The sequence below is a fragment of the Gobio gobio genome (genome assembly GCF_949357685.1).
Source record: "Gobio gobio genome assembly, chromosome: 14".
NCBI lineage: Eukaryota > Metazoa > Chordata > Actinopteri > Cypriniformes > Gobionidae > Gobio > Gobio gobio.
Window position 1 is genome coordinate 24,314,789 of NC_137107.1, and position 25,840 is coordinate 24,340,628.

A 25,840-nucleotide genomic window follows, 5' to 3' on the forward strand; every position below is an offset into this window, starting at 1 on the left:
ACTCAGAGACAGCAGCAGTTTATTCGACAGCTGTCACTTTAAGAGCGAACACGGTTACAGTTACATGCAGTTGCACAAACGTTCACTCGCGAGTCACGACGGGGTTTACGTGCACACTCGTCAAGACGGTCATTTAGTACATACATTTGTGTGTGTATCTGACCATTTCAGCGCAATTTGTACTCGCAAGCTTTTTGTGAGATGGCCTGTGTGTGTGTGTGTGTGTGTGTGTGTCTCCAGACCGTGCGCGCGAGTGCGGTTTGAACACTGGCAAGACTTAAAAATAAATGCAAATGATAAACTTTAGTGACGATGCGACACTGCCTCGATTGTGCAAAGTGGCAAATCCTGTGTCAACTGTGCAGCTCGATTTTAGTGCACATGCGATGCGCTGATGTGAAGCCATTTGAGCATTTTGAAAGGGAGAGAGAGAGCGCGTACGCGGTGATTCACGCGCGCTGTTTGTGAACTTGCGTCCCACAGAATGTTTTCAAATGACTGCGTAAGTTATTTAATATAGAAATATGAATTGTACCTCACCTTCAGCATTATAATTATATTACCCGCGCTGGAAAGAGAATAAGACGGTGTCGCTGCATATCATGCCCTAGCTCTCACGGCAGGTGCGGGTTTTTATGTGTCGTCAGCATGCGATCGGTTCATGAGATCGGCCTTTTTGGAGACCGCCGATCAATCATCCCAAAGCAATTATCGACCGATCGAGATCGGTTGCCGATCGATCGGAGCACCCCTAGTAAAAGTACAGAGGTACTTGCTTTTAAAAGTACTTAAGTATCAAAAGTAAATTTCCTTTTTTATGTCAATGCATTATTTTATTATTGTTGCATTGTATAAATGCACGCTGTGCCATGGTGGTTTAAGTCAGTCATTGACGTTCCATCCGACATGCTAGCATACGACCACCTTGAACTCATTTAAATACTTAAAAGTTTTACAAAGCTGCTGTCACTTTAAAGCCGCACTAGGTAACTTTTGCTCTCGGGCTCCCCCTACAGTTGTGAAACAGTATTGTCCTCTACTACTGTCGTAAACGGTCACTCTACATCAGGGGATGCATCGGACGTGCATTTGTTGACATGACAACTATGATAGCCCTGAACACTGCAGGAGTTCACATGTAGGTGTTCTGCTTGCGTCGCGTGTGAAATGTCTTCATCCCAGGTACAGTGGCATATGTTTCAGCATGTCATATGAATACAATTTCATGGGTTTTATTTTTTTCAAACGCCAAATGATCGCGATGCTCACGTTTACAAGCCAGCGTCATTATAGTAGCCTAGTCTATTGGTTCCCGTTTTACAGAATCTATATGATACTTCAATTCAATGTTTGAGTGGTAGGTAATAACCATATATCGTCAATATTATATTATCAAGCTACCATAGATGAATCTGCACATTCGAAAAATCGATTTGCATTAAAGCTTGAGGAAAGACAAATAAACCAATATCACAGACATGTTAGGTATCCTAAAATATGATTTTGTATGTATTACGTATTTACTTGCAAGAATGTAGCCCCTCCTCCTTCAGCTCACGCCAACGAGCAAACGCTGGCCCAATGTTGATCCTCGTCCTGCCTTTAATCCCATCACTTTCTCGTTTTCTCTTTTTGCTTTCCTCAGACAAAACCTTTGCTTTCTTATTTTTCTGTGCTGCTTCGGCCATGACTATAACATTCGGCAAACAAATGATTTGCGAGCGATTTTTTCACGCACGTCCGAATTTAAGGAAGTGGGGATGGTGGTGGAAGTGACGTATATGCCGTAAAGCAGTCGAATTTTGTAGTTCTTTTTGTTCTCGGGTTACTACCCGAAACCCGAAGTTTAAAAGTACGATTAAAAACGATACAGACCCCGTCAGGCTATGGCAGACGTGTCATTCAACCTATTGTAAGTCGATGTATCATCACAAGAGTTTTGAAAATATATTATGAAGGTTGAAAAGTTACCTAGTGCTGCTTTAAGACAGAATGCACAAATCCTACACACTGATACACATCCTATATTCCCCCAACTGTTTACGTTCACTTAAGATATAATCAACTTTGTTTACGTGAATACTTTCCAAAATGAAAAATGTATTCAGTACTTGTGCTCTGACATCTCAGAGGTACAAAAAAAACAGACTGAACTGAATTCTTTCATCATGCTTTTTCAGATTCATCCATATGTCTATGCTTCTCTTTCTCCCATACATTTACATTTTGCAAAAAAAAAAAAAACTTTTAAAGAAGAAAAAAAATTATCCACTGACTTGCAAAGCTGCTACAGAAAAAGTACGATATTTGTCTTTCAAATGTAGTGAAGTTAAAGTAAAAGTTTCCCTAAAAAAAATAATACTTCAAGTAAAGTACAGATACTCAAAGTGTACTTAAGTACAGTACTCAAGTAAATGTACTTCGTTACTGTCCACCTCTGGCTTTGAGAGACCGTTGAACTTGATCTACCGGTAAAACAGGTTGGATTTATCTGGATTTGTCAACTCTAAACTTACTCTAAAACTCAAGAGTTTGTTCAGCTAGCTTCAGGCAACAGGCCTCTAGTAGAGCCACTGCAAGGGTAAAGGACTGAATGAAAGCTCAGATAGCAAACAATTTACCACACACACACACACACACACACACACACACACACACACACACACACACACACACACACACACACACACACACACACACACACACACACACACACACACACACACACACACACACACACACACACACACACACACACACACACACACACACACACAGTGAGGAAAATAAGTATTTGAACACCCTGCTATTTTGCAAGTTCTCCCACTTAGAAATCATGGAGGGGTCTGAAATTGTCATCGTAGGTGCATGTCCACTGTGAGAGACATAATGTAAAAAAAAAATCCAGAAATCACAATGTATGATTTTTTAACTATTTATTTGTATGATACAGCTGCAAATAAGTATTTGAACACCTGAGAAAATCAATGTTAATATTTGGTACAGTAGCCTTTGTTTGCAATTACAGAGGTCAAACGTTTCCTGTAGTTTTTCACCAGGTTTGCACACACTGCAGGAGGGATTTTTGCCCACTCCTCCACACAGATCTTCTCTAGATCAGTCAGGTTTCTGGCCTGTCACTGAGAAACACGGAGTTTGAGCTCCCTCAAAAGATTTTCTATTGGGTTTAGGTCTGGAGACTGGCTAGGCCACGCCAGAACCTTGATATGCTTCTTACAGAGCCAATCCTTGGTGATCCTAGCTGTGTGCTTTGGGTCATTTTCATGTTGGAAGACCCAGCCTCGACCCATCTTCAATGCTCCAACTGAGGGAAGGAGGTTGTTCCCCAAAATCTCACAATACGTGGCCCCGGTCATCCTCTCCTTAATACAGTGCAGTCGCCCTGTCCCATGTGCAGAAAAACACCCCCAAAGCATGATGCTACCACCCCCATGCTTCACAGTAGGGATGGTGTTCTTGGGATGATACTCATCATTCTTCTTCCTCCAAACACGTTTAGTGGAATTATGACCAAAAAGTTCTATTTTGGTCTCATCTGACCACATGACTTTCTCCCATGACTCCTCTGGATCATCCAAATGGTCATTGGCAAATTTAAGACGGGCCTGGACATGTGCTGGTTTAAGCAGGGGAACCTTCCGTGCCATGCATGATTTCAAACCATGACGTCTTAGTGTATTACCAACAGTAACCTTGGAAACTGTGGTCCCAGCTCTTTTCAGGTCATTGACCAGCTCCTCCCGTGTAGTTCTGGGCTGATTTCTCACCTTTCTTAGGATCATTGAGACCCCACAAGGTGAGATCTTGCATGGAGCTCCAATCCGAGGGAGATTGACAGTCATGTTTAGCTTCTTCCATTTTCTAATGATTGCTCCAACAGTGGACCTTTTTTCACCAAGCTGCTTGGCAATTTCCCCGTAGCCCTTCCAGTTTTGTGGAGGTGTACAATTTTGCCTCTAGTGTCTTTGGACAGCTCTTTGGTCTTGGCCATGTTAGTAGTTGGATTCTTACTGATTGTATGGGGTGGACAGGTGTCTTTATGCAGCTGATGACTTCAAACAGGTTAATCTAATTTAGGATAATAAATGGAGTGGAGGTGGACATTTTAAAGGCAGACTAACAGGTCTTTGAGGCTCAGAATTCTAGCTGATAGACAGGTGTTCAAATACTTATTTGCAGCTGTATCATACAAATAAATAGTAAACAAAAAATCATACATTGTGATTTCTGGATTTTTTTTTTTTAGATTATTTCTCTCACAGTGGACATGCACCTACGATGACAATTTCAGACCCCTCCATGATTTCTAAGTGGGAGAACTTGCAAAATAGCAGGGTGTTCAAATACTCATTTTCCTCACTGTATATACATATGAACCAAGCTTATTTATAACACTTTTAGAAATTTCCTGTGTTATTGCTAAAGAAACTAGCTCAAATGTTCGGAACAACTAATTATGCATAAGTCAAAAAGGGTACATTTTAAACACAAGTCTCATATTAAGGTGTTATATTAAAACATATGTTAAACAAGAACACCTAGTGTTGTGAAAGTGCTGTTATGACACTTACAATTATTTTGCTACAAACAGTTTTATTGTGGTCTCTTATCTGGCTTGTCACTTTCCATATTTCTCTAAAAATGTTTTTTTTTGTGATCAGCAAGCAGAGGGCATCCAAGAGAAGAGCTCGCTCTACAACCAGACTACAAGAAGCAGCGGAAATGCTCTTGATGTGTGCAATATTTACAATCTATACAATTTGTAAGCCCTGTCAACTCTTTCATGAAGAGAGAAAAGCATTATATATTCTGACTAGATGTGCATTGAAGAGGATATGAAATGTTCTTGGCTACATGACTTGACCTCAGATGACTCCAGTAAATGCTTGTCAAAAGCACATGTTGAACATAAACACAGCCTGAAGCCTGTCAAGCCACAGAGGACGAAATTGTAACCAGAGGCAGAAGGGGGTTTGATCATTTTATTACAGAGGCAATATCCCACACTTATCCTGAATGTGTGGACAGGACATTCAAGCCTTATACAGAGTAATTATATAAACTCTTCCAGATCACAACACATAAAAAAAAAAACAGCATTAAGTGCAAACAAATGTGACTGCGAGAAAACAATTTACATGAAGGTGACTGCTGCCCTACTGACCTGATTACCAAAGATGGAAAATTTAAATAGAAGACCAACAACCTCCAAGTAAAGGTTTGGCTATAGGATAATAATAAAAAAGAGAAAAAAACATAAGAAACCAGCAACAGATTCTAGATTGACCAATATATCAGCCAGGCTGATTAATTAGCCAATATTTGGCACTGTTCAGCATCGTGTCCGTTCCGAAATGCTTTGTCAGTGAATTTTCAAGTGAATTGAGTAAATATAGTGTAATACATGTATTCATTTTAATTCATTAACTTTCTGTGCATCTTAATTGCTATAATTATTATAATTTACAGTAAATATGGGCATTACATATTAGCCTCCCTCCCCTCCGATTGGCCCAAAAAAAACAAAACACTAATTTGACAACTTATACAGAAATCTGACTTTCCCCCACTAAAACCTGACAGCCTTCACGCATGCTCTGGCCTTCATGTCTTGAGGAAGCAAGACTGATGCAATTATTAACTTTGGTTTAACATGATTTGTTTTTGTTTTCTTTTGAGTTAACTCAATCTTATACTGTTAATTAAGATTTCATATGACCCTTTAAAATAGAAAGGCACTTGAAAATATGTATCCGAGTGCAGTCCGGTGATACAGCCAGGTCAACAATATTACTGAACGTTCGAGCGATGTAGCAATATGACTGGAGTTTCATTCCTGCTGAATTTTTTTAAATTTTTGTTTTTTACAAATCACTCATACCACATAAAAAACAATAACATCAATATTGGGGGGAAAAAAAACATTACCTTGCATTAATTTGGTAACTAAAACATTCAAATTCCTGAGAGAGGCTAAGCACCCGCACCCTTCAACGTAGCCAATGAAAACGACCCCTGGTTAGGGGTCCTGATTGTAGCGCAGGGGTCGGTCCCTTGTTGATTACCTGAGAGAGGGTGAGGGGCGGAGTCTCAAGTGGTTAGGCTTTTCCGGGATTGGAGGTTTGTTGGCACGGGGTGGCGTTTGGGAGGGCGGGGACTCACTGGCCACACTGAAAGTTTTCATGAGCTGAGCAACCCGTCCTCGTCCCAAACAGTTCTCCTCGGCTACCTCGGACCCCACATCCACAGAAAATGCCCGTTTAGAGGCGGCAACCACTCGGAAATCACCTGTAAATGGAGTAAGAGTGATGAGACAAGGACTTTTGACCTTCAAGGACTGTTATAGGTGCCAACTTCAAAACATTCTCACATTCATCCTCCCCCACACCACACCTCTCTTCTGCCCTTTTCCCTCACTCAGTTTTTCACTTCTCTTCGCACTCTCGTCTGCCCTTTTTTCAGTGTCTCTGGCTCTTTTTTTCCTAGGCTGCAGACTGCCAGACCGGAGGTCGTCGTCGCAGGAAGTAGAGCAGGGACGCAGCTGGGTGTAGTTGGTGTGTGTGTTTGTGTATATGGTTATGGGTGCGTAAGAGTGTGCATATGTGTGTGGTTATACTGTGTGTGTGTGTGTGTGTAATTGAGAGATGGAGGGATGGAAGATGAGGAGAGGAGGGCCGCAGGGATGGCGGCGGAGAGCAGACAGACGCTGCTCAGACACCAGAAGGCTTGAGGAGCTGCTTATTTTTAGCCACGTCCCCAGGGGACACAGATGTGTGAGTGCGTTCGCTCTCTTTCGCTCGCTCTCACAAACACATATACCCTTTCTCCTTTACACACACAAACTATGGCACACATATTACCCCTCACAAACTCTCTCCTAAAAAGACACACACACAAACCCTGGTCAAAGACACAAATCCACATGTGGCTGTGTCAAAGGAATTTCCCGGTATTAAAAAAAAAAAAAAAAAAAAACTGCTTTAAAAGCAGATATTAGCCCTTTTTTCTTATATTTCTCTCTTTAACCTTGTATAAGAGCTCAGGATGACAAAAAAAATAAAAATAAAACATTACTATTATAATTTTTACCTTTTACATAAATGTAAAAGGTAAAAATTATCAAGATAAATTAAAAGGTAGTACAAATAATACTTATATAAATACTTTACTTTTTAAAGAAATACATATTTATGCTTTCAAACCGTGATCTGAATTAGTGTTTTTTTCCATGCTTATTATTCAGGAAAATAATATCTTAATAATGTAATGTAATCAATTTTAAGAGTCCTTCAAATATATAAACAAATAAAATAAAACAGCATATTTAAAATTACTATTCATTGTTTTGCTATTAAAAAGTACAAATATAAAAGAAAATTTATAATATTTAAATAATAAAAACACAAACAAGTTTAAAAAAAGCAAAAACATAAAAGCAAAATATTTTTTTTTAATTAATTTTTTTATTTTGGGATGAAATATGACCCAGTTTCATGAGATTCACTTACTAAGTCGCTTGCTTCTCAAGTTCTGCCCCATCTTCTTTCTGCCTGCCCTCCCTCCCTCTTTCTCTCTCTCTCTACCGCTCCCTCCCTCCCTCCCTGTGGCCCCTGACCTGTGGTTCCTGTGTTAATGTCCTCTCGCCGCACTGCGTGGGCCTGCCACTGATTGTCTCACAGTGTTGTGTGGTCGCCACGGAAACCCTGGATAGGCTCCAGCGACTGAGGCGGACACTCATGCGTGCACAGCGCTCTTACGCATACACACTCTCAGAGTCACACTCATGATCTAAAGCTGTTTGTTCCACCGCATTTTCCACGCCCCACTAGTAGTCCGTTCCGTGTCCTACAAACACACACGTGTGTTTGCATGCATGTCCGTGACTGTGAGTTCACACACACACACACACACACACACACACTGCTGTTAGCTGACACCAGCGTAACGACTACGCCTCTCTCTCTCGTTGCTTGCCGCCGCTTGCCGTTTTTCATCCTCCCATAACCCCTCTGAACCTGAGACCTTTCACAGAGCTATCACCCCTCCTCAAAAGCTGAAACCAAACTCTCGGTCCAGACCGGCCAAAACTGCCCCTGCCGGCCTCACCATGCAATCACTTGTGACAAAGCTTGCGAGCACCTGATTGCAACGTACCGAACAGCAAAACTGCTCTGTTTGCCCCGTCAATAACTGCTGTGCGTGTCTCTGAAAGCGAGAACGCATTCAACGGGATGTTTTCAATTTCACAGTCACCATTTGCAGACAGAACAGATGAGCCACACTGACAGCCCAGTGCCGCTTAAAAGCACGCTATCTCTTTAACTGCCCCCACCTCTGTGAATGGGGGGGTGGGGAGTTAGAAGTGGGGCAGAGGGCAGAATTCCGGAGCAGCACGTCTGTGCGCTGAGCCAGGCCGCGGGGGGGTCACGGCTGCCAGGGGGAGGTGGGGAGGGGGGTTGAGCAGAGCGGAGGCTGGGGGCCCTGTCACTTATCAGCTCCGGCCGAGCGTCGCCCAGGGCCAGAGTCGGGAAGCAGCGCTGGAATGTGTGTCCTTCCCTCTGAAGGTGAAGAGAAGGGACACGCACACACACACGCACGCAGAGACGGAACGAGCAGCTGTGGGAAGCTGTTGCTTTCACACACACATGCCAGGATGAACATACACGCTACTCGCACACATTCCCGTGACTTACGCACTCTGGAGCCCACTACAAAGTTAAACACTCACACAAAATTAAACATGCCCACGAAGTTGAACACAAAAGCATATCAAAGTATTTTAGAGATTTTTATTTTTTACAAGAAAGTCCTATTCTAGATCAAAATGTGCTTATTTGCCTTACCTGGCCTAGGTAATTGTGGGGGCAGTGAGATCTTAGGGGGACTTTATAGGCTGCAGTTCATTTATATGTCCAGCAGGGGGAGTCAACAGAAACCGCAGAAGTGAACTGCGTGTAATTCCTAATAACACACACTGGATGGCGTAAGTTGAGCTTTTTGAATGAGTCATAACATCTGTTGAGGTGGTTCACACCACCAGGATAACGTTCAGAACAAATGTTCATTAAAAAAAAAAAAACACCCAGGAGATGATCAAGATATTTTTGGGATGAACCAGAAGAGCAAATGAGAAGCCAAAGAAAATCCGACATAAGATGTCAGGAGATTTTCAGGTTTCTGCCTTTCACCCTCTCTATTCCTATTGTTAGAGTCATGCTAGATCATTAAGACTCCAGTAACCCATCTTTTAAAAGAACGTTTCTTATTCAAAAGCAAATGGATGAAACTCGTGAAGGCTGAAAAGAAATGTCTGACTCCTATATCACCCTAAAATAAAAAATAAATTAGGATATATTTTTTATTTATTTTTAAATGAGGCGAATGAAAATACATTTTTACAATTAAAAACTATTTCCTATGATACTCATTCCTTTAATGCATCCTTAATTTCTTTACAGAACAGGAAATGAGAATCATCACTGAAAATAAGGATGCATTACAGGAAAACAACACTTATACAACTTTTTAAAGTTGTTTTTAATTAAAAGCATATTTAAAAGGCAACGGAGCACATTAATACTCTACTTTTCTTGTTTTGCATTAAATGACAATTGGGGAGAAAAATGTGCTTAATTGTCATGAAAACCAATGTAAAAAAAATATATAATAATCTTAAATGGTCCTACAATAAGCTTTATTTTCCTTCAAAATATAGGCCTAATTCTTTTTTTGAAAATGTGAAATATGACCGGGACATTTTCTTCTTTTGGGAATCGCCAATACAAAAACATGTAAAAAGATTTGCCACATTTAACCCTCCGCAACCTTCTCAATTAAAATGAAATGAAATAGCTCACTGAATCAGTTATGGAAAACCAGCGATTCACATGATAGATAAGCGTGATGCCAGTGTCAAATAAACCATGTTTATGTTCAGATTAGCACAAGATGGATCAGCATAAATTTCCCCTGACTAAGGAATTATACATTCTTTCTCTGTGTGAATTTCTCTTCTTTTTCCAAACACATATGGGAGACTGGAAGTATACATAAACACCAGACTCTCACCTCTGTTGATCTGTGGTTTGGGAGTGTCTTGGGGCTGAAGTCTGGAGGTGTCAGGCAGCTGATTGGTCGTCGTGTCCTGTGTGTCCGTATAGGCAGGTCTGCTGAGAGCCGAGGGTGTCAGGAGGCAAGATCTCGAGTGGGCCCGATAGCAAATTGAGGACAAGAGTGCTGAGTCATCCTCTGAGTGTCCTGACTCAGCCTCCTCTCTGGACTCCTGAGGCTGATGGGATACCTGCCACAGAAACAAATAAACCATTTATAAAAGTAGCACAAGTTGGACTGAGTATCCAGATATAGTTTTAAACAGAGCACTATGTTAAAACATCCAATAGGGGAAAGGGAGGACAACAATTTCTAGTGTTCATTTCGTGTAGACTGCTATGAGATTAAATAGAAACTCTAGCTAAAGTCTTACGTTTCTCAGATTTTTCTCCTGAGAAACAGACCACAGAAATTCACACGTCGCCTCTAAAGTTTCAGAAAAGATCTCAGAAATGTCACAAACTGTGAGCAGAGATTTCAATAGATCTCATCAAATGACCTGGTCTATGGTATTCACATAAGGTCAACAAACATCTCATTTGTCTCATATGTCTCCAAAAGAATGTTAGGTGGAATATCCAAGACAAAAGGAATCCAATGAGTTTCTCATAACTCTCCCGACCTATGAAAGATGCTCTGAACAATAACATTAAGACAACACCATAGATAAATGTAAAGATTTCTTCAGGCTCTTCATTTGACATAAATATATAAATATATAAATATATATATATATATATAAGTAGCCCAAAAGTTACCTAAAATACAGCCTAAAATTAAATGGATCAAAAAAAAAAAAAAAAAATTTAAAATATAAATAAAAAAAATCACCATAAAAAGGAAATCAAAGTAATATTAAATCAAATAGAACAAAATCAAACAAAACAAAATGGCAAAGACAACAGATATCGCAGGCCTGGGGTCCGTTCTTCGTACGTCGCTAACTCAGTTAGCTGGATTTGATTGTTGACCATTTGGCATGATCTAGGATTGCTTGGGTCTCATCCTGGACTTGCTGTCATAGCAACAGGTCCGTAAGCTTAAACCTGCTCGTGAGCAGGGGCCCGTTCTTCGTACCTTGCTTAATACATCTAAGATGATTTGACAGATCCCAGATCTTTTAATCGTGATAACTGATCTCTGGCTAATTTGGTTCTTCAAACGAATTTGCGGATTGGATTAAAATATCTGGATTAAATGATCCAAGATCACTGCGCGTTCTTGTTTTCCCTGAAGAGGGCAGATGCATCGATACTCGAAACCACGATCAGCAATGCAGCGATTGGCTGGCGTCAAGACAGCAACGTAATGACATCATATAATTAAAAATCCACCTGGCAAAAAACTTGACAAATTACACAAACCCCCACAAATTTCTGAACCTTTATAAGGAAACAGCCAAACGACCAAACCAACATAAAAGTTATAATAGATAAATGATAAATGTTTTTTTTTTTTTTTTTTTACATGATTACCAATTATTTATATTCACGATTTTATACAGTATTTGTACACCCTTTACATTTTTATTTCAATGTTGTAATTTAATTTTTTATTCAATTTGAAGCAGATTTGTAACGTGACTTTTACGTTTCTTTAGAGTATTTAAGTTTCTTATGGGTCAAGATCCAATGATCTGCATCTCTTGCGCTGCATCAAGCCACTCCCAGAATATCTGTGATCACTTAAATTAATGCACGGCTCTGAGTAACTGTACAACATGTGTAAACCAATAAAAACAAAATTATATAAAGTAATTATTCCATCACAAATAAATCGCTCAATCAAGTGTCTATAGTATTATACATTCTCATATACATATACAATATACACTTTTTTATTATTATTTAAAATTATTATTATTGCCCCTGGTTCAGTAATGAACTCTTGTAATAAAGTAGCAGTGGCTGGGACAGATTTTAAGTATCACCTCAAGATGCAATCTAATCCTGTATACATGAAATAAGCCTGCACATGAGCAGGTTTAAGCTTACGGACCTGTTACTATGACAGCAAGTCCAGGATGAGCTTCGAAGAACCAAACAATCCGAGATCATGTCAAATCGTCAACAATCAAATCCAGCTAACTGAGTTAACGACGTACGAAGAACGGGCCACAGGCTTATTTCATGTAAACAGGATTAAATAGCATCTTTTTAAGTGCCGTTGATACTTAAAACTTGTCCCAATCACTGATACTTTATAACAAGAGTTCCTTACTGAACCAAGGGGCAATACTAATTTTAAATAAAAACCAATAATATAATTTTTTTTTTTAAATAATATTATAATAATATTATACAGGGCAGAGATGCAGAGAACTTGATCTTGACTCTTAAGAAACTTAAATGAATGCGGTCATGTAACAAATCTGCTTCAAATTGAATTAAATTAATTGCCAATTAGAACATTGAAATAAACATGTAAAGGGTGTACAAATACTATAAAAATCGTGAATATAAATAATTGGGAATCATGTAAAAAACAAACAAAAGAAAACACACATTTCATTTATCTATTATAACTTATGTTGTTTTGGTCGCTTGGCTGTTTCCTTATAAAGGTCCAGAAATTCGTTGTTGTTTTTTTTTATTTGCCAGGTGGCTTTTTTAATTATATGATGTCATTACGTTGCTGTCTTGCCGCCAGCCAATCGCTGCATTGCTGATCGTGGTTTTGAGTATCGATGCATCTGCCCTCTTCAGGGAACACATGAACGCGCAGTAATCTTAGATAACTGAATCCAGATATTTTAATCCAATCCGCAAACTCATTTGAAGAACCAAATTAGCCAGAGATCAGTGATCACGATTAGAAGATCTGGGATCTGTCAAATCATCTCCGATGTATTAAGCGAGGTACGAAGAATGGACCCCTGGACTGTAACAAGCACAGACAGTGTTTACACACGCATATGATGGAACAAGAAACGCGTGATGTGTGAGGACTTGCCCTGCCCAGGGGTTTGTGGATATTGAAGAATAAATCTGTGGTGAAAAGAGGGAGGGAAATGGAAAAAAAAGGGAAAGAGAGGTCTCTGCCTAAACCCTAAGGGACAGTCCCACAATCCCATCCATCTGTGACTGACAGGCGCGCCGTCTCGCCCGCTTTAATTCCCTGATCAACTTTATCAACCATCTGCTCTTGAAGAACTCGGGGACCCAAATCAGCCCCTGGGCTCTCTCAGGTCCTCCTGCAGAGCATACACACACACACACACACACAGGCCACATACTGAGAGCAATACTCCATTATCTCCCTCAGCGTTCCTTCTCAGTCTGCATTTCAGATGACCTAAAATATATGCCTCACATCATGTAATACATGTTTTATAAAACCCAATCAATTACAGGCTTACATGCGTTTTAGATTTTAAGTTTTATTCCTCTGTGTAGGAATGATTAAAAAAAAAACTGGGAGGGACACTTATTATCTGCTCATGAATATTAATTACAGGACATGAAACTTGGACGAAAGTAGATTTAGATTCAAGCTTGCACACTCGTCTGAGACTGTGTTTAAAGCGCATGTCGTGTTCAGCTGTTGGGGGGGGGGTGGAAAGGTCAAGAGCCTGAAACAGGTGTGATCGGAGTGGCAGAGAGCGACAGCTGAGGGTAAAAGGATCTCAAGATGAGAGCACAAGGACAGCTGCTCTGACCTCAACCCCCCTCTACTCATAGCGGTGTGCCTGAAGAGACCACCGACATTCTGGGGAGGACATTCCTTTGCACCGACACCATGTTTACACAGCAAGAGGGTGACGTGACAAAATTAGATTGTGTCTGTGTTAGTGTACTGTACACACACACACACACACACACACTGACCCATTTTTTATTTTACGATATTATCAGGATGGTTAAAAATTTATTTTACATCACAGATTAGATTACCAGCATAACGAAATTAATAGAAAATTAGGTTACACTTTATTTTAATGTGTCATAGTACCTAAATATATAAATACATTGTAACTGAGTAATATTAATTAACTACATGCACTTACTATAGGGTTAGGGTAGGATTAGGTTGAGTTGCATGTAATTATGCATAATTTAATGTTATTACTATGGTAAGTACATGTAACATGTAAGGACACTGAAAAATAAATCATTAAATAAATGTAACTAAATGAAATAAAAAGGTATAACTATCATTTCTTAATTAGCACACAATGGTGCAGAATAAATATTTCTTACTCATTTTAGTCACCATGAGATCAAAATGGAACACTTATTTTTTTAATGGAATATTTCAGAATTATTATAAATTTGTGTTTTTTTTGTTTTTGTTTGAGAAGCCTTTTCTCAGATAGAAAAAGGCAGAAAGATAAAAAGCTGGGAGAGAAATCATCCCGATCTGCTGTTTCACTTTGTGTTAAATGGCAGCAGTATCAAGGAAAACAGTGACCATTAGATCCTGGGACTTTCCAGCGGCCCCTGGTGTGAATGAAACTCTCTGTAATCATATAGCATATCACATCAGGCCAATGAGCCTGTGATTGTGAAAAATAACTTGGAATTGTGAACAACTCAACTGTTATACCTGCTTTAATCCAAGAGAGAAAAAGAATGAAAGAAAAAAATTATTAAACATTTTCCCTCATTGGTAATACCATGGTATTTTATCTGTACATACCATGATAGTGTCCAACAAAAAAAGGTTTGTTACTATTATGGTTTTTTTTTTGTAAAGAGAAAGGTATGCGTCTTTAAAAACAACTCTACCAAACATCAAAAGTTTGGGATCAGTAAGAATTTATGTTTTTGAAAGAAGTCTCTTATGCTCACAAAGACTGCATTTATTTGATCCAAAATACAGTTGAAAAAAAAAAAGTGAAATATTACAATTTAAAATACACGTTTTCTATTTTAATATATTTTAAAATCTAATTTCGGTGATGGCAAAGTTGAATTTTCAGCATCATTACTGCAGTCTTCAGTGTCACATGATCCTTGAGAATTCATTCTAATATGCTGATTTGCTGATCAAGAAACATTTCTGATTATCATCAATATTAAAACATTTGTGCATTTTTTTTTTCAGGATTCTTTGATGAATAGAAAGTTCAAAAGAACAGAAATCTTTTGCAACATTATAAATGTCTTTACGGTCGCTTTTGATTAATGTAATGCACCATTGCTGAATAAATGTATTCATTTCTTTTTAAAAAACTGAAAAGGTAGTGTATAATGTTACAAAAGCTTTCCATTAAAGATTTTAAAAAAAATTGACATTTCTATTCATCATAAAATCCTGAAAAAAGTGCATCACTATTTTCAACATTGATAATAATCAGAAATGTTTATTGAACATCAAATCAGCATATTAGAATGATTTCTGAAGGATCATGTGACACTAAAGACTGGAGTAATGATGCTGAAAATTCAGCTTTGCATCACAGGAATAAATTACATTTGAAAATATATTCAAACAGAAAACTATTATTTTAAACTGTAATACTGTTTTTACTGTACTTCTTTCTTATTAAATAAAAGGCAGCCTTGGTGAGCATAAGAGATTTTTTTCCCAAAACAAAACAAAAAAATCTTACTGATCCCACTGAATGGCAGTGTGAATGAAACATGGTACTTACATGATCTAAAGAGTCTGATGGCTTTTCTTCATTTACTGGCATCTGCAGGATTAGGAGAAGGCATTTAGAAAATGTTTAAAAAACAAACAAAGATTTCACTCATTTTTAAGTCTCCTCGTGACAAAACATCTCACTCATTGCTGAACACCATATCTGCGGCAATACCAAAACTCACCTGTGGAGGCGGCAGAGTCCTTAACTCTTTGTCACCGTTGTCCTGTGAAAACAAGAAGACTTGAGACGGAGCAAAACTCTTTCATACTTCTACATGTAATTTTATCAAAAGCTGACATAATATTAATATTCGCCTGTCTACTTCAGGATCCATTCAAAATCTGAAAGCCCTCACGTGGGTTTGGGCTGGTGTTTCTGTGACTATCATACAGTCCTTCACTAATTGGCAACAGTGAGCCACATGTGTCGAGGTACAGGGACAGATGTTTGTGTTTAGCAAGTAGAGGATCATAGTGTGGTGATACTGGCCAGTACATCTCCTCCCAGGAGTGTGTTCACTGCACACGTTGTTGCCATGGAAACCCTAGTGCAAACCCCCCACCACCACCACCACCCACTTTAGTATAACAGGAAAGAGAAGGTGGTGAAATCTCCACATATTAAGTGAAAAACCTGGACAGACAATTGTAAAACACTGAGATCATGACCATGATATAATACACACACATATATAAATTAAAAGGTGACATCACAACATTTTTCACACTGTATTCTAACCTACATGTGAGAGAAAAAAATAAATAAAAATTATTCACGTCCACCCATTTCTACAGTATTGTTATGTAGCCCCGCCCACTCTGAAATCTAATTGGTCCAAAAATCATGCTCTTCATAACTGTGTATTAAATATCAATTCAAATACGTTTTATTGACGTCGCACAGCAAATTCACATGGTTGGAAACTTGTCGCATCATTCTTGGTAAGGACACAGTGTTACTGCATAAGTTGGACTGTCTGTCAGTTCAAAATCTCTTGGACATCAACTGGCCACACATAGACAGACATATTGATGCATGAGCAGAGGGATGGAGCCATAAAGAACCAAGCAATGAGAGAGTTGTTGTGCCTGAGAGATGGAGAGGTGGGTGGGTGCGTGTGTGTGGGAGGTTTTTTTTGAAAGGATGAAAAGGAATAATGGAGGAGAGAAGGGAATGAAAAGAGGAAAGGGGAAAGGAAGGCACAAAAAGAGGGAGAGATGGAGGTTGTGATTTATTTGGCTGTTGAACGATGACTCTCCCTGTGGAGAAAGTCCGTCTCGCTGCCCCTCGGCTGTGTCCGAGATTAATGGCGGCAACAGGAAGGTCACCTACACACACACTCGGCACACACAGCCGCATGAATACACAGTGGCACCAATTTAAGAGTTGAGCGAATGTGGAGGTAAACAAACACCTGCATGTGAACACACCTTAAAGTTCAGCTGAACTCCTGAATGCGCTTTAGGAGGAAGGTTCTCTCGTCCTGATCGTACAGGCTCCGCTGATGTTCGGTTTGTCAAGTTGCTCTTCAAAGTGCCGGGCTGGTTGCTTGAATACATGACAAGACACGTGGAAGCACAACAAATGAATCAACGCCCTTCACAAGCAAACAACTTTTCATGATAACACACTCTTAAGATTCATTTACAGTTTTGCTCATAAGTATTTTCCCCTCATGTTTATAGACCCTATGCAGATTCTGTTTTGTATTTGTTTAGGAAAAAATAAGAGGAATGAAACTAAACCACGATCTTACCATTTTTACTGTTCAAAAGTTTGGGGTCAGGAAGATTTTTTTCTTTGAAAGAAATTAAACGCTTATTCTGCAAGGATGCATTACATTAATCAAAAGTGAAAGATACTATTATTAATAAATGCTGTTGTTTTGAACTTAATATTTTTGTGGAAACAGTGAATATATAGAGCATTGATAAGAAAAACAAATGTTTCTTGGGCACCAAATCGTCATATTAGAATGATTTCTCAAGGAGCATGTGACACTGAAGACAGTAGCTATGTTTCCATCCACCTATTTTTATGCGCATTTTAGGATATCGCATCAAAAAATGCTGAATTGAAACGCCAAGATGCGCATAAATTCTAAAAATGCGCATTAAAAATGTATGCGCTCGTTTGAGTCGGATACATTTTCTATCCGATACGAAATCATGCGCATAAACTACGATGGAAACGCATTTACCGAATAAATTCCTTGACTTCAATCATGTGACTTTCGCGATGTAACAGAATAACTGTACTAACCAGTGGAAAAATCTTGTTTGCAAAACATCCGAGATGCTGTTTTGGTCTTTCAGAAGTCTGTTGTCAAAGATGCTCGGTATATTTCCCTCCTAGAACTGTATTAAATGACTGCGTTCCCAAACAGCAGAATCTGCCTCTGAAAGCATGACAACACGTTTATTGAGACGCACGAGTTTCTTTGAGACGCAAATAATTTATTATATACGAAAAAGACTATATATGGAGGCGTCTCCTATGTTTCTTAGTGATTTTTTTTGCGGCAGTTTATCAGGAAGTGACGATTATGTTCTCTTCGACTTACTGGATGGAAACGGTGCTTTATTTGCAAATGTTTTATGCGATATTGCATTTTTGCGCATAAATTATATTCGCAACTTTGGATGGAAACATAGCTTGTGATGCAGAAAATTCAGCTTTGCCATCATAGGAATAAATTACATGAAAAAATATATTAAAACAAATACGTTTTTTAAAATTGCAATACATTTCATATCTTTTTACTGTATTTTTTGATTAAATAAACAGCCTTGTTGAGTAGAAGAGATTTCTTGCAAAACAAATTCTCTAACTGATTTTCTACTGACAAATGATATATTAAATGACAAACTGCATCATAAAAACATTTTAAACATTTCAGATTCTGCAAGGAGAAGGTACAATAAACTGATCCGATCTGTGTTTCGGCATTATATACCATCAAACTAAACTCTACATGTGTTCAAATTCCATGGGCTTGGGGGCCAAAGATCATATGAGAGGCAGTTTCACGTGGACCTTTATGCATTAAAAATAATTGTTTTTTATTCAAGGTGTAGATGTACATTGATGCCCGGTTTCACAGATAAGGCTCAAGCCTAGTCAAAGACTAAAATGCATGCTTGAACTATTTCAATTGAAAGCAACATGCAACACTGCCATAGTTTTGTCCCGCATGTTTATAAACGCTACTTAAATGTCGTAATTGAACTAAGGCCAACACAATTTAAAGTCCCAGTGAACCGGAAGTTGCAACTGATTTTATTTCAGTGCTGTGACGTATTTCCAAGCGAAACGGAATATTGAATAGAGGGCAGGGTTTCACTTCAGCGCTCCTCCTCTCCATCTCACGCTCATAGCAGACTAACGGTTGGAGGGGAGTGGTTAAGGATATTCAAACCCAATCCGTCGCATAGTCGTCATCGGAAAGGGAACGCCATTCAAGGACGGAAGTTACTTTTCAGATTTTGATTAAAGATTACCACGGCAAACAATTTTTTTATGTGTGTTAACTTGCACGGATTAATTGTTCACCCTAAGACCTGTAATGTGGGCTAACAAAGTAAATAAGATCGATTTTGATTTCATGAGGACTTTAAGCCCCGTCTGTGAAACCAGGCCCCAGTGTTTTTGTCAGTGTTTAAACTGAAGTTGTGTCCATACTGTGAATTGTTGAGGACGCTGGCAGTTTTTCTCTCTCCAAACCCTGAATAGATGATCTTGGAGGTTTTGAATTCATCCATCTCTCCGATGACAATGACCTGTATGTCGCCATCTCGTCCCAGCAGCCAACTGACACTCTTGCTATGAGCTTACAAAGAGAACGGGGGAAAAGAAGAGAGCGAAACTTAGTGGTTTGTACCATTAAGCAGTAATAGTTGAAATGCAACAAGCTTAGTTGAATAATCATCATTTACATATTTTAATGTATCCTGAACGCACTTAATCATAGGAAGATTCACTTTGGTAAAAGGAAGTAGTGTTGGAAAATTGGATCTATAAAATTAAACATCATATTTTATCACTACACATTCCTTTTTGAAGAGCTTTTTCCTTCATCATGAGCTACTTGCCAAGTCTTTCCTTAATTTAATTTAGTTTCACTATTTGTTCTTAAGTTAGTTACAAAAGAAAGAGGACTTATTTCCAGTCAAACCATTTTTTGTCACTCTTATAAGGAAAACCCTCCCATGACGAACTGGTTCTTCTTAAAGGCCTTTTGGCAAAACAACAAGATTCCAGTTTAACAGCCTGACTGACACGTTCGTGATCCCAGTCAAGACCAAACAAACGTGTCAAATCAAACAGTCTAGAAGTGCCGTAAGAGCTAAATGTGCAAATGATGTGCAAATGAACACAAACCAAAGTAGAAAAAGTGTTTGGGTTTCAAACATCTTGGGTTATCCTACCAATGCAGTTTCAGTGACTGATAAATATTTTTGCTTGTTTTATTACATATAATGACTACAGACTCATGATTCCTACCAGTAACTCATTGATTTGAAGGACAGGTTAAAGCTAATGTTAGTTACAAAATATTAAACAAGACTAATATATTTTATACATTTTAGGCATTCAGTGCATTGAAAGGAAATTTGATCAGCAGTCAACAAACTGCTGTTCTTTTTTATTAATATTAGTAGTAGTAGTAGTCGTAGTAGTAGTCGTCGTCGTCGTCGTAGTCGTCGTACTGAAGTCCTTCTTAAAGGGTTAGTTCACCCAAAAATGAAAATTCTGTCATTAATTACTTACCCTCATGTCGTTCGACACCCGTAAGACCTCCGTTCATCTTCGAAACTCAAATGAAGATATTTTAGTTGAAATCTGATGGCTCTGAAAGGCCTCCATTGGCACAATGCACGGTTCACTCTCAAGACCCTTAAAAGGTACAGGTGTCGAACAACATGAGGGTGAGTAATTAATGACATTCATTTTTGGGTGAACTAACCCTTTAAGTCCAAATCCTCCGGAAAATATGCTCTTGGATTTAGACTCGAATGAGCTGGTCTTAATTGGTTATAGAAAATATGGTCTTGGACTTGGACGATTGAACACTGGTGGTAGTATTATATTCTTTATTTATCCACATTGGGCCTCAAAGGAGGTGATTACAACAAAATAGCATCTTATAAATCGAGATGTGTCTATGTGGCAGTTAAAGGATAAGACCTTTTTACTAAAAGCCTTAGATGCTCTAGTCCGGATCTCTCCTACAATATACACTATTGTTCAGTTTGGGGTCCGTAAGACTTTTTAAAAAATGTTTTTGAAAGAAGTTTCGGTAACACTTTACAATAAGGTCTCATTTGTTAACATTAGTTTGAACTAACAATAAGCAATACCTTTGTTACAGTATTTATTAATCTTTGTTAATGTTATTTAATAGAAATACTGTCATTCATTGTTTATGTTAGTTTATAGTGCATTAACTAATGTTAACATATACAACTTTTGATTTTAATAATGTATTAGTAAAAGTTGAATTAAACATTAACTAAGATTAATAAATGCTTAGAAGTATTGTTCATTCTTAGTTCATGTTAACTAAAGTGGCTAACAAATGAAACCTTAGTGTAAAGTGTTACAGAAGTCTGCATGCATTTGTTTGATCAAAAACACAGTAAAAACAGTAATATTGTGAGTCAAATTATCCTTCAGAAATCATTCTAATATGCTGATTTGCTGCTGAAGAAATGTATTATCAATGTTGAAAACAGTTGTGCAGCTTAATATTTTTGTTATTTGTTATTAAGAAGAGCATTGACAGGAAATAAGTATTTTATTAAGTGTCTTTGCTGTAACTTTTGATCAAATTAATGCATTCTTGCTGAATAAAAATGTGAATTGCCTTCTTTCAAAGCAAAACAAAAACCCAAAATGTTTGAATGGTAACAAGTAGAGTAAAATTGTAAGACTAGCAGAAAAACAACAACAAAAGACAAAACATAACCATTTTTACAACTATTGATAATCAAATATACAATCTGTCTCCACCCTACATTCTCCCTTTCTCTTCCTCTCTGTGTTTTGAGTGCCTTCGTTTCCTGTATACTTCCTGCTTTGCTGGCAGTCATGTGTGTGAGGGAATGGCTGAAATTTCCTTTCTTGCTCTAAAAACTGGGTCAGTAACAGAAGTGTTTCCTCTGCCTTGTGTAGCCAGCTCACCTAATGCAAGGTTCAGGATGCCCCCAGAGACTCTCTTTATTGTGTTGTTTTATTACAGCATTGTACTACTGTGACAGAACCTTGAATGACTTTTAGATATTTTAACCACTTTCCTAACAGTTTCTGCACTGCAGCAGTCAAGATGTTGTATCAACATGCCTTGGGAAAACCATTGACCTGCAAGAACAGCTGCCGTGGTCTCAAGGAGATAGAGGACTCTCTGTTCTCCTCTGAGGTCTGCAACTCAGGGACCTGATAATAACGGCTTTGTTATTGGCCAAAGACGGCTTCCTCTTGGAGTCACACGTCAACCTAAATTGCTTCAGTGGTCCATTTACCAGTGAACATCTGCATGAACCCATGAGAATAACTAAACTATGGGCTCAAAAAGTTTTTGGACACTTAAGCCTCACTTCGAACATTCCTTGCATTGTAATCTAATTTAAGTTTCACCCCTTTGACTAATCTAGTTGAGGAAGACCTGTCATCTGTGATCTTTTCAGTTGACTTTTAAAGTCCATGAAAGTTAACAAAGCTGATATGCCAGATTCCATACGCTCACTGTACGTCTAACCAGTTTAAACTCAAGTGTAACTTAAAGTTTCATATTTCATTCTTTTGTTTGCTTGTTCACAGCTCTCCAACTCTTTTGCCATTTTACAGATACCCTCTATCTCTCAGAGGCATTCCTCTCATATCTCAACCGTGTCCTCCCTCCTAGCCAGTTTTAGACAGTTGTCCTCCTCGCGGAAGTCCCGTATGTGTGACGTCTGAGACCCTCGAGTGTTAAGAAGTGGTGAAACCGAGGAGGAAATCCCCATGTTGTAAATAGTTTGACCAGATGTTTAGGGTGTTTCTCTGTCACACTGTGGAGCTACTTTAGCAAATATCAGCTTCTGTTGATATTGCTCATGCAATTTGTTTCCTGCTCAGTCAAAAGATTGTAAACTTGTCTGGTCTTGTGTCTGTCAGTGACATAGATGTTCCCAGTGGACGCATCAATGAGCTCTCATCTCATCAAACACATTTACTCTTGTGCTTCAAAGCTATTTCTGTTGTCCAAACATCTGCGTCCACCTCTACGAGCCTATTCGGTTTTCCCATGGAGTCTGCAGTATCACAGTAGTGAACCGTGTTTTATCAGCTCAGCTATTCTGTCCTGACTGAGTCATGTGCCACATTAAGATCCAGACCATATTAAGTCATTTAAAGCCAGCAATAAAAAGCAAGAGCAGACTGGCCTGGAATGATGTTTTCAGCTTGCTGTGGCTAACAGATGTGGGAACAGCAAACGCACTGATTAAAGATCTGCACTAGCAATTCAAAGGTTCCACATTCAAACCTCAAGATGTTCTAAAGCCTTGCTCTAGACATATCCTGACGAATGGCCGTATGACCATGATGCATAAGAACTTTAACTTCAGAAAGATGAAGGTCATTAATTAAATGTGCCTATGATCTTATCCGGGAGCAGATATACAGAGGAAATCTTGTAGCACTCATTAAAGATAAACACATCTGATTAATAGTTTTGAGAACTAAATCTATTCAAAAATTTGTAAATGCAATCAATTGTATTTCTCAGAGAACTCACTTCAATAAGATGCACAGATCAATTTTAGACTGAACATGTGCAATATTAACCCAGTGCCCACCTGTCTTTGGTTTGGTTTTGAGTGGTTCCCTCTCCAGCTTCTCCTCACGCTCTTTCCAGCGACGCACCTGCTCCTCGCGCATCTTCAGGAAGAGCGTCTTCTTCTGCTCGTCGTTCAGAGCGTCCAGCACATCCGGGTCGATGTACATATCATTCAAGATCTGCTGCAGCATGGCCGTGTGTGTGGTGCACCCGAATAGATCCTGAGATTCAGCAACAGTCCTGAGGATGAGGGTGGTAAAGATGATGAAGCCCAGCTCGGTCCTGTTCACCACACACACGCTCTCATCTCATCAGCAGCCATCAACTGGACACGCTGTCACAAGGAATGACAGGTTACAACATCTGGAAGCAATCTGATATCTTTAATAGTTTGTTTGCCGTTTCTCTTCCTGTGCGGTTTTAGACTTTGTGTGTTATGTTAAATGAAGAGTATGCCAATAAGTGTTCTCTTTCTTTCTAAAAAAAAAAATACATTATTTTTATTTAATTGTTTATTTAAATGCCTTTTTAATAGCTAAATAAATAAAAAAAATCCCTTAACACAATTTTATTTAAAAAAATTTTTTTTTAGTTCAATGCATTTTCCTCCCAAATGTAGAATTTATATAATTTACACAATGATCCATTTCTAAAGACTGGTCAGAAATCATAACATTAGTTATGATTATTTTATAGTTCTATAATTATTTAATAATTGTATCTAGTCATAGCTTTTAACAATAGAACATAAAAACAAGACTGTTTATTATTATCATTATTATTATTATTATAATTATTATTATCAACATGCAAAATGACTTTAACAATAGGTAGACAAAGATACACTATCAACATAACACAAAGTAGTTTTAAAATAATAATATTAGTTTTATTTTAAAGAATATTTTAAATAAAACAAACAGCTTTCATATAATGCTGATATTACAGGGTTTTTTTCCCTGACACAGTATAAACCATTTTTTTTACACATCAAAATACGTAGAAGCCTTTGTATTTTAGTAAGGGGTAATACTCATATTTGGGGGTCCTAGGTAAACTTTTTACTCCGACACATGGTTCCCCAGCTCTTTTTAGGCCTGACTGTGGGATTCCTCAGGAACGAAAGTTTACTTCTGTTGTCAGCAGCTCCCCCTTCCTTTCACAATATACTTCTGCTTTATTTTAACATTGTCTTATTTTAGCCACAACTGAACTAGTATGCCATGTTCTCTTTAAGAAAGAAAGCAGGAGTCTACAACCACAAAAAGTCTGAGCCCCCCCCCCCCTCAGAAAAAAAAAAGGTACCACAACAACAGCAACTGTGACAAAACAGATGAAGTATGCCTGCCTACACATTTCATAGACTGCATGTATTGTCTCGAAACGTAGAGAAATATGGTGGCTAGCAGAAAGTTGGAAAGAGAAGAAAAAGAGCCTGTGTGAAGTAAAATGTACTCACAGCTGGGTGCGGACGCTCCACGGCAGACTTTAGTAAGAGGGAGAGTGAGTGCTTCTTGCCTTTGTGTATGACTTAGCTGGTGACATCACAGCATTCCATAGTCTCTCTCTCTCTTCTTTTGCTCTCTCTCACAAACGTACATTACACACGGTCCCTTGCCTTCGCACAAACACACACTTCCTTTCCGTTTCTGTAACTCTCTTAGGCTGGAGGGAAACTCAGGAAGCAGACCTCAGCTGTTGGCACCGCAAACGAAGTAGCAGCATCCTGTTTAACAGAGACGGGAGAGATTTTGGGAGAGAGGAGGAGGGGCGGCTAAAAGGAGAAGAAGAGAAAATGACACAGAACTTCACTCTTGAGAAAAGGAACTTACAAACAAGGCTCAAGAGGATGAGTTCATGTTCACATTACTCAGCATCCTTATGCTGAAAAATAACACTTCCCATTCTCTGAAATTTTACCAGTAATTACACAAAGGCTTCTGAATCAGCAGAACTTCTACTGAAGTTATTTCCTTAAGAAGAAAAAAAAATAGTTTACTGCAAGTTAACATACAGGAATGACATTTGATGTATAAGCTAAAAGTATGTTCGTTTAAAAATGCAACAAAAAAAAACGCTAATCATGTACAAAACACGCTAAGCTTTGCAATACGCAGTAGATGCTTTACTCTAACCACACACCAGAGGGCGCCCGAGGGTTGTTATCTTTATCGATTTTATTAAACGGTACAGTGATACCTTCGGTTAATTGAAAAAAATTCAAATAATATAAATATATAATCACTGATTTTTTGGTCACATAAACTTCCGGTCATATTTGACATGCATCCAGCCAGTCC

The 25,840-nt window shown here is 38.5% G+C and overlaps 1 protein-coding gene across 2 annotated transcripts; it reads right to left on the reverse strand.

Moving 5' to 3' along the window:
• Positions 1–4,989: 4,989 nt before the first annotated feature.
• LOC307137148 (uncharacterized protein) lies at positions 4,990–25,840 on the reverse strand. Of its 2 annotated transcripts, XM_079834635.1 has the most exons (9): positions 25,373–25,840; positions 25,000–25,266; positions 23,560–23,874; positions 19,403–19,550; positions 17,152–17,269; positions 15,903–15,944; positions 15,728–15,769; positions 10,090–10,321; positions 4,990–6,309 (listed from the first exon to the last, which is right to left on the reverse strand). In XM_079834635.1, the coding sequence occupies exons 3-9, from the start codon at positions 23,729–23,731 to the stop codon at positions 6,083–6,085; spliced, it is 981 nt and encodes a 326-aa protein (XP_079690761.1). In that variant the 5' UTR covers positions 23,732–23,874; positions 25,000–25,266; positions 25,373–25,840; the 3' UTR covers positions 4,990–6,082. The 2 variants fall into 2 exon arrangements, with proteins under 2 accessions (XP_079690761.1, XP_079690762.1); XM_079834636.1 differs by lacking the exon at positions 25,373–25,840 and having other exon boundaries at positions 25,000–25,275.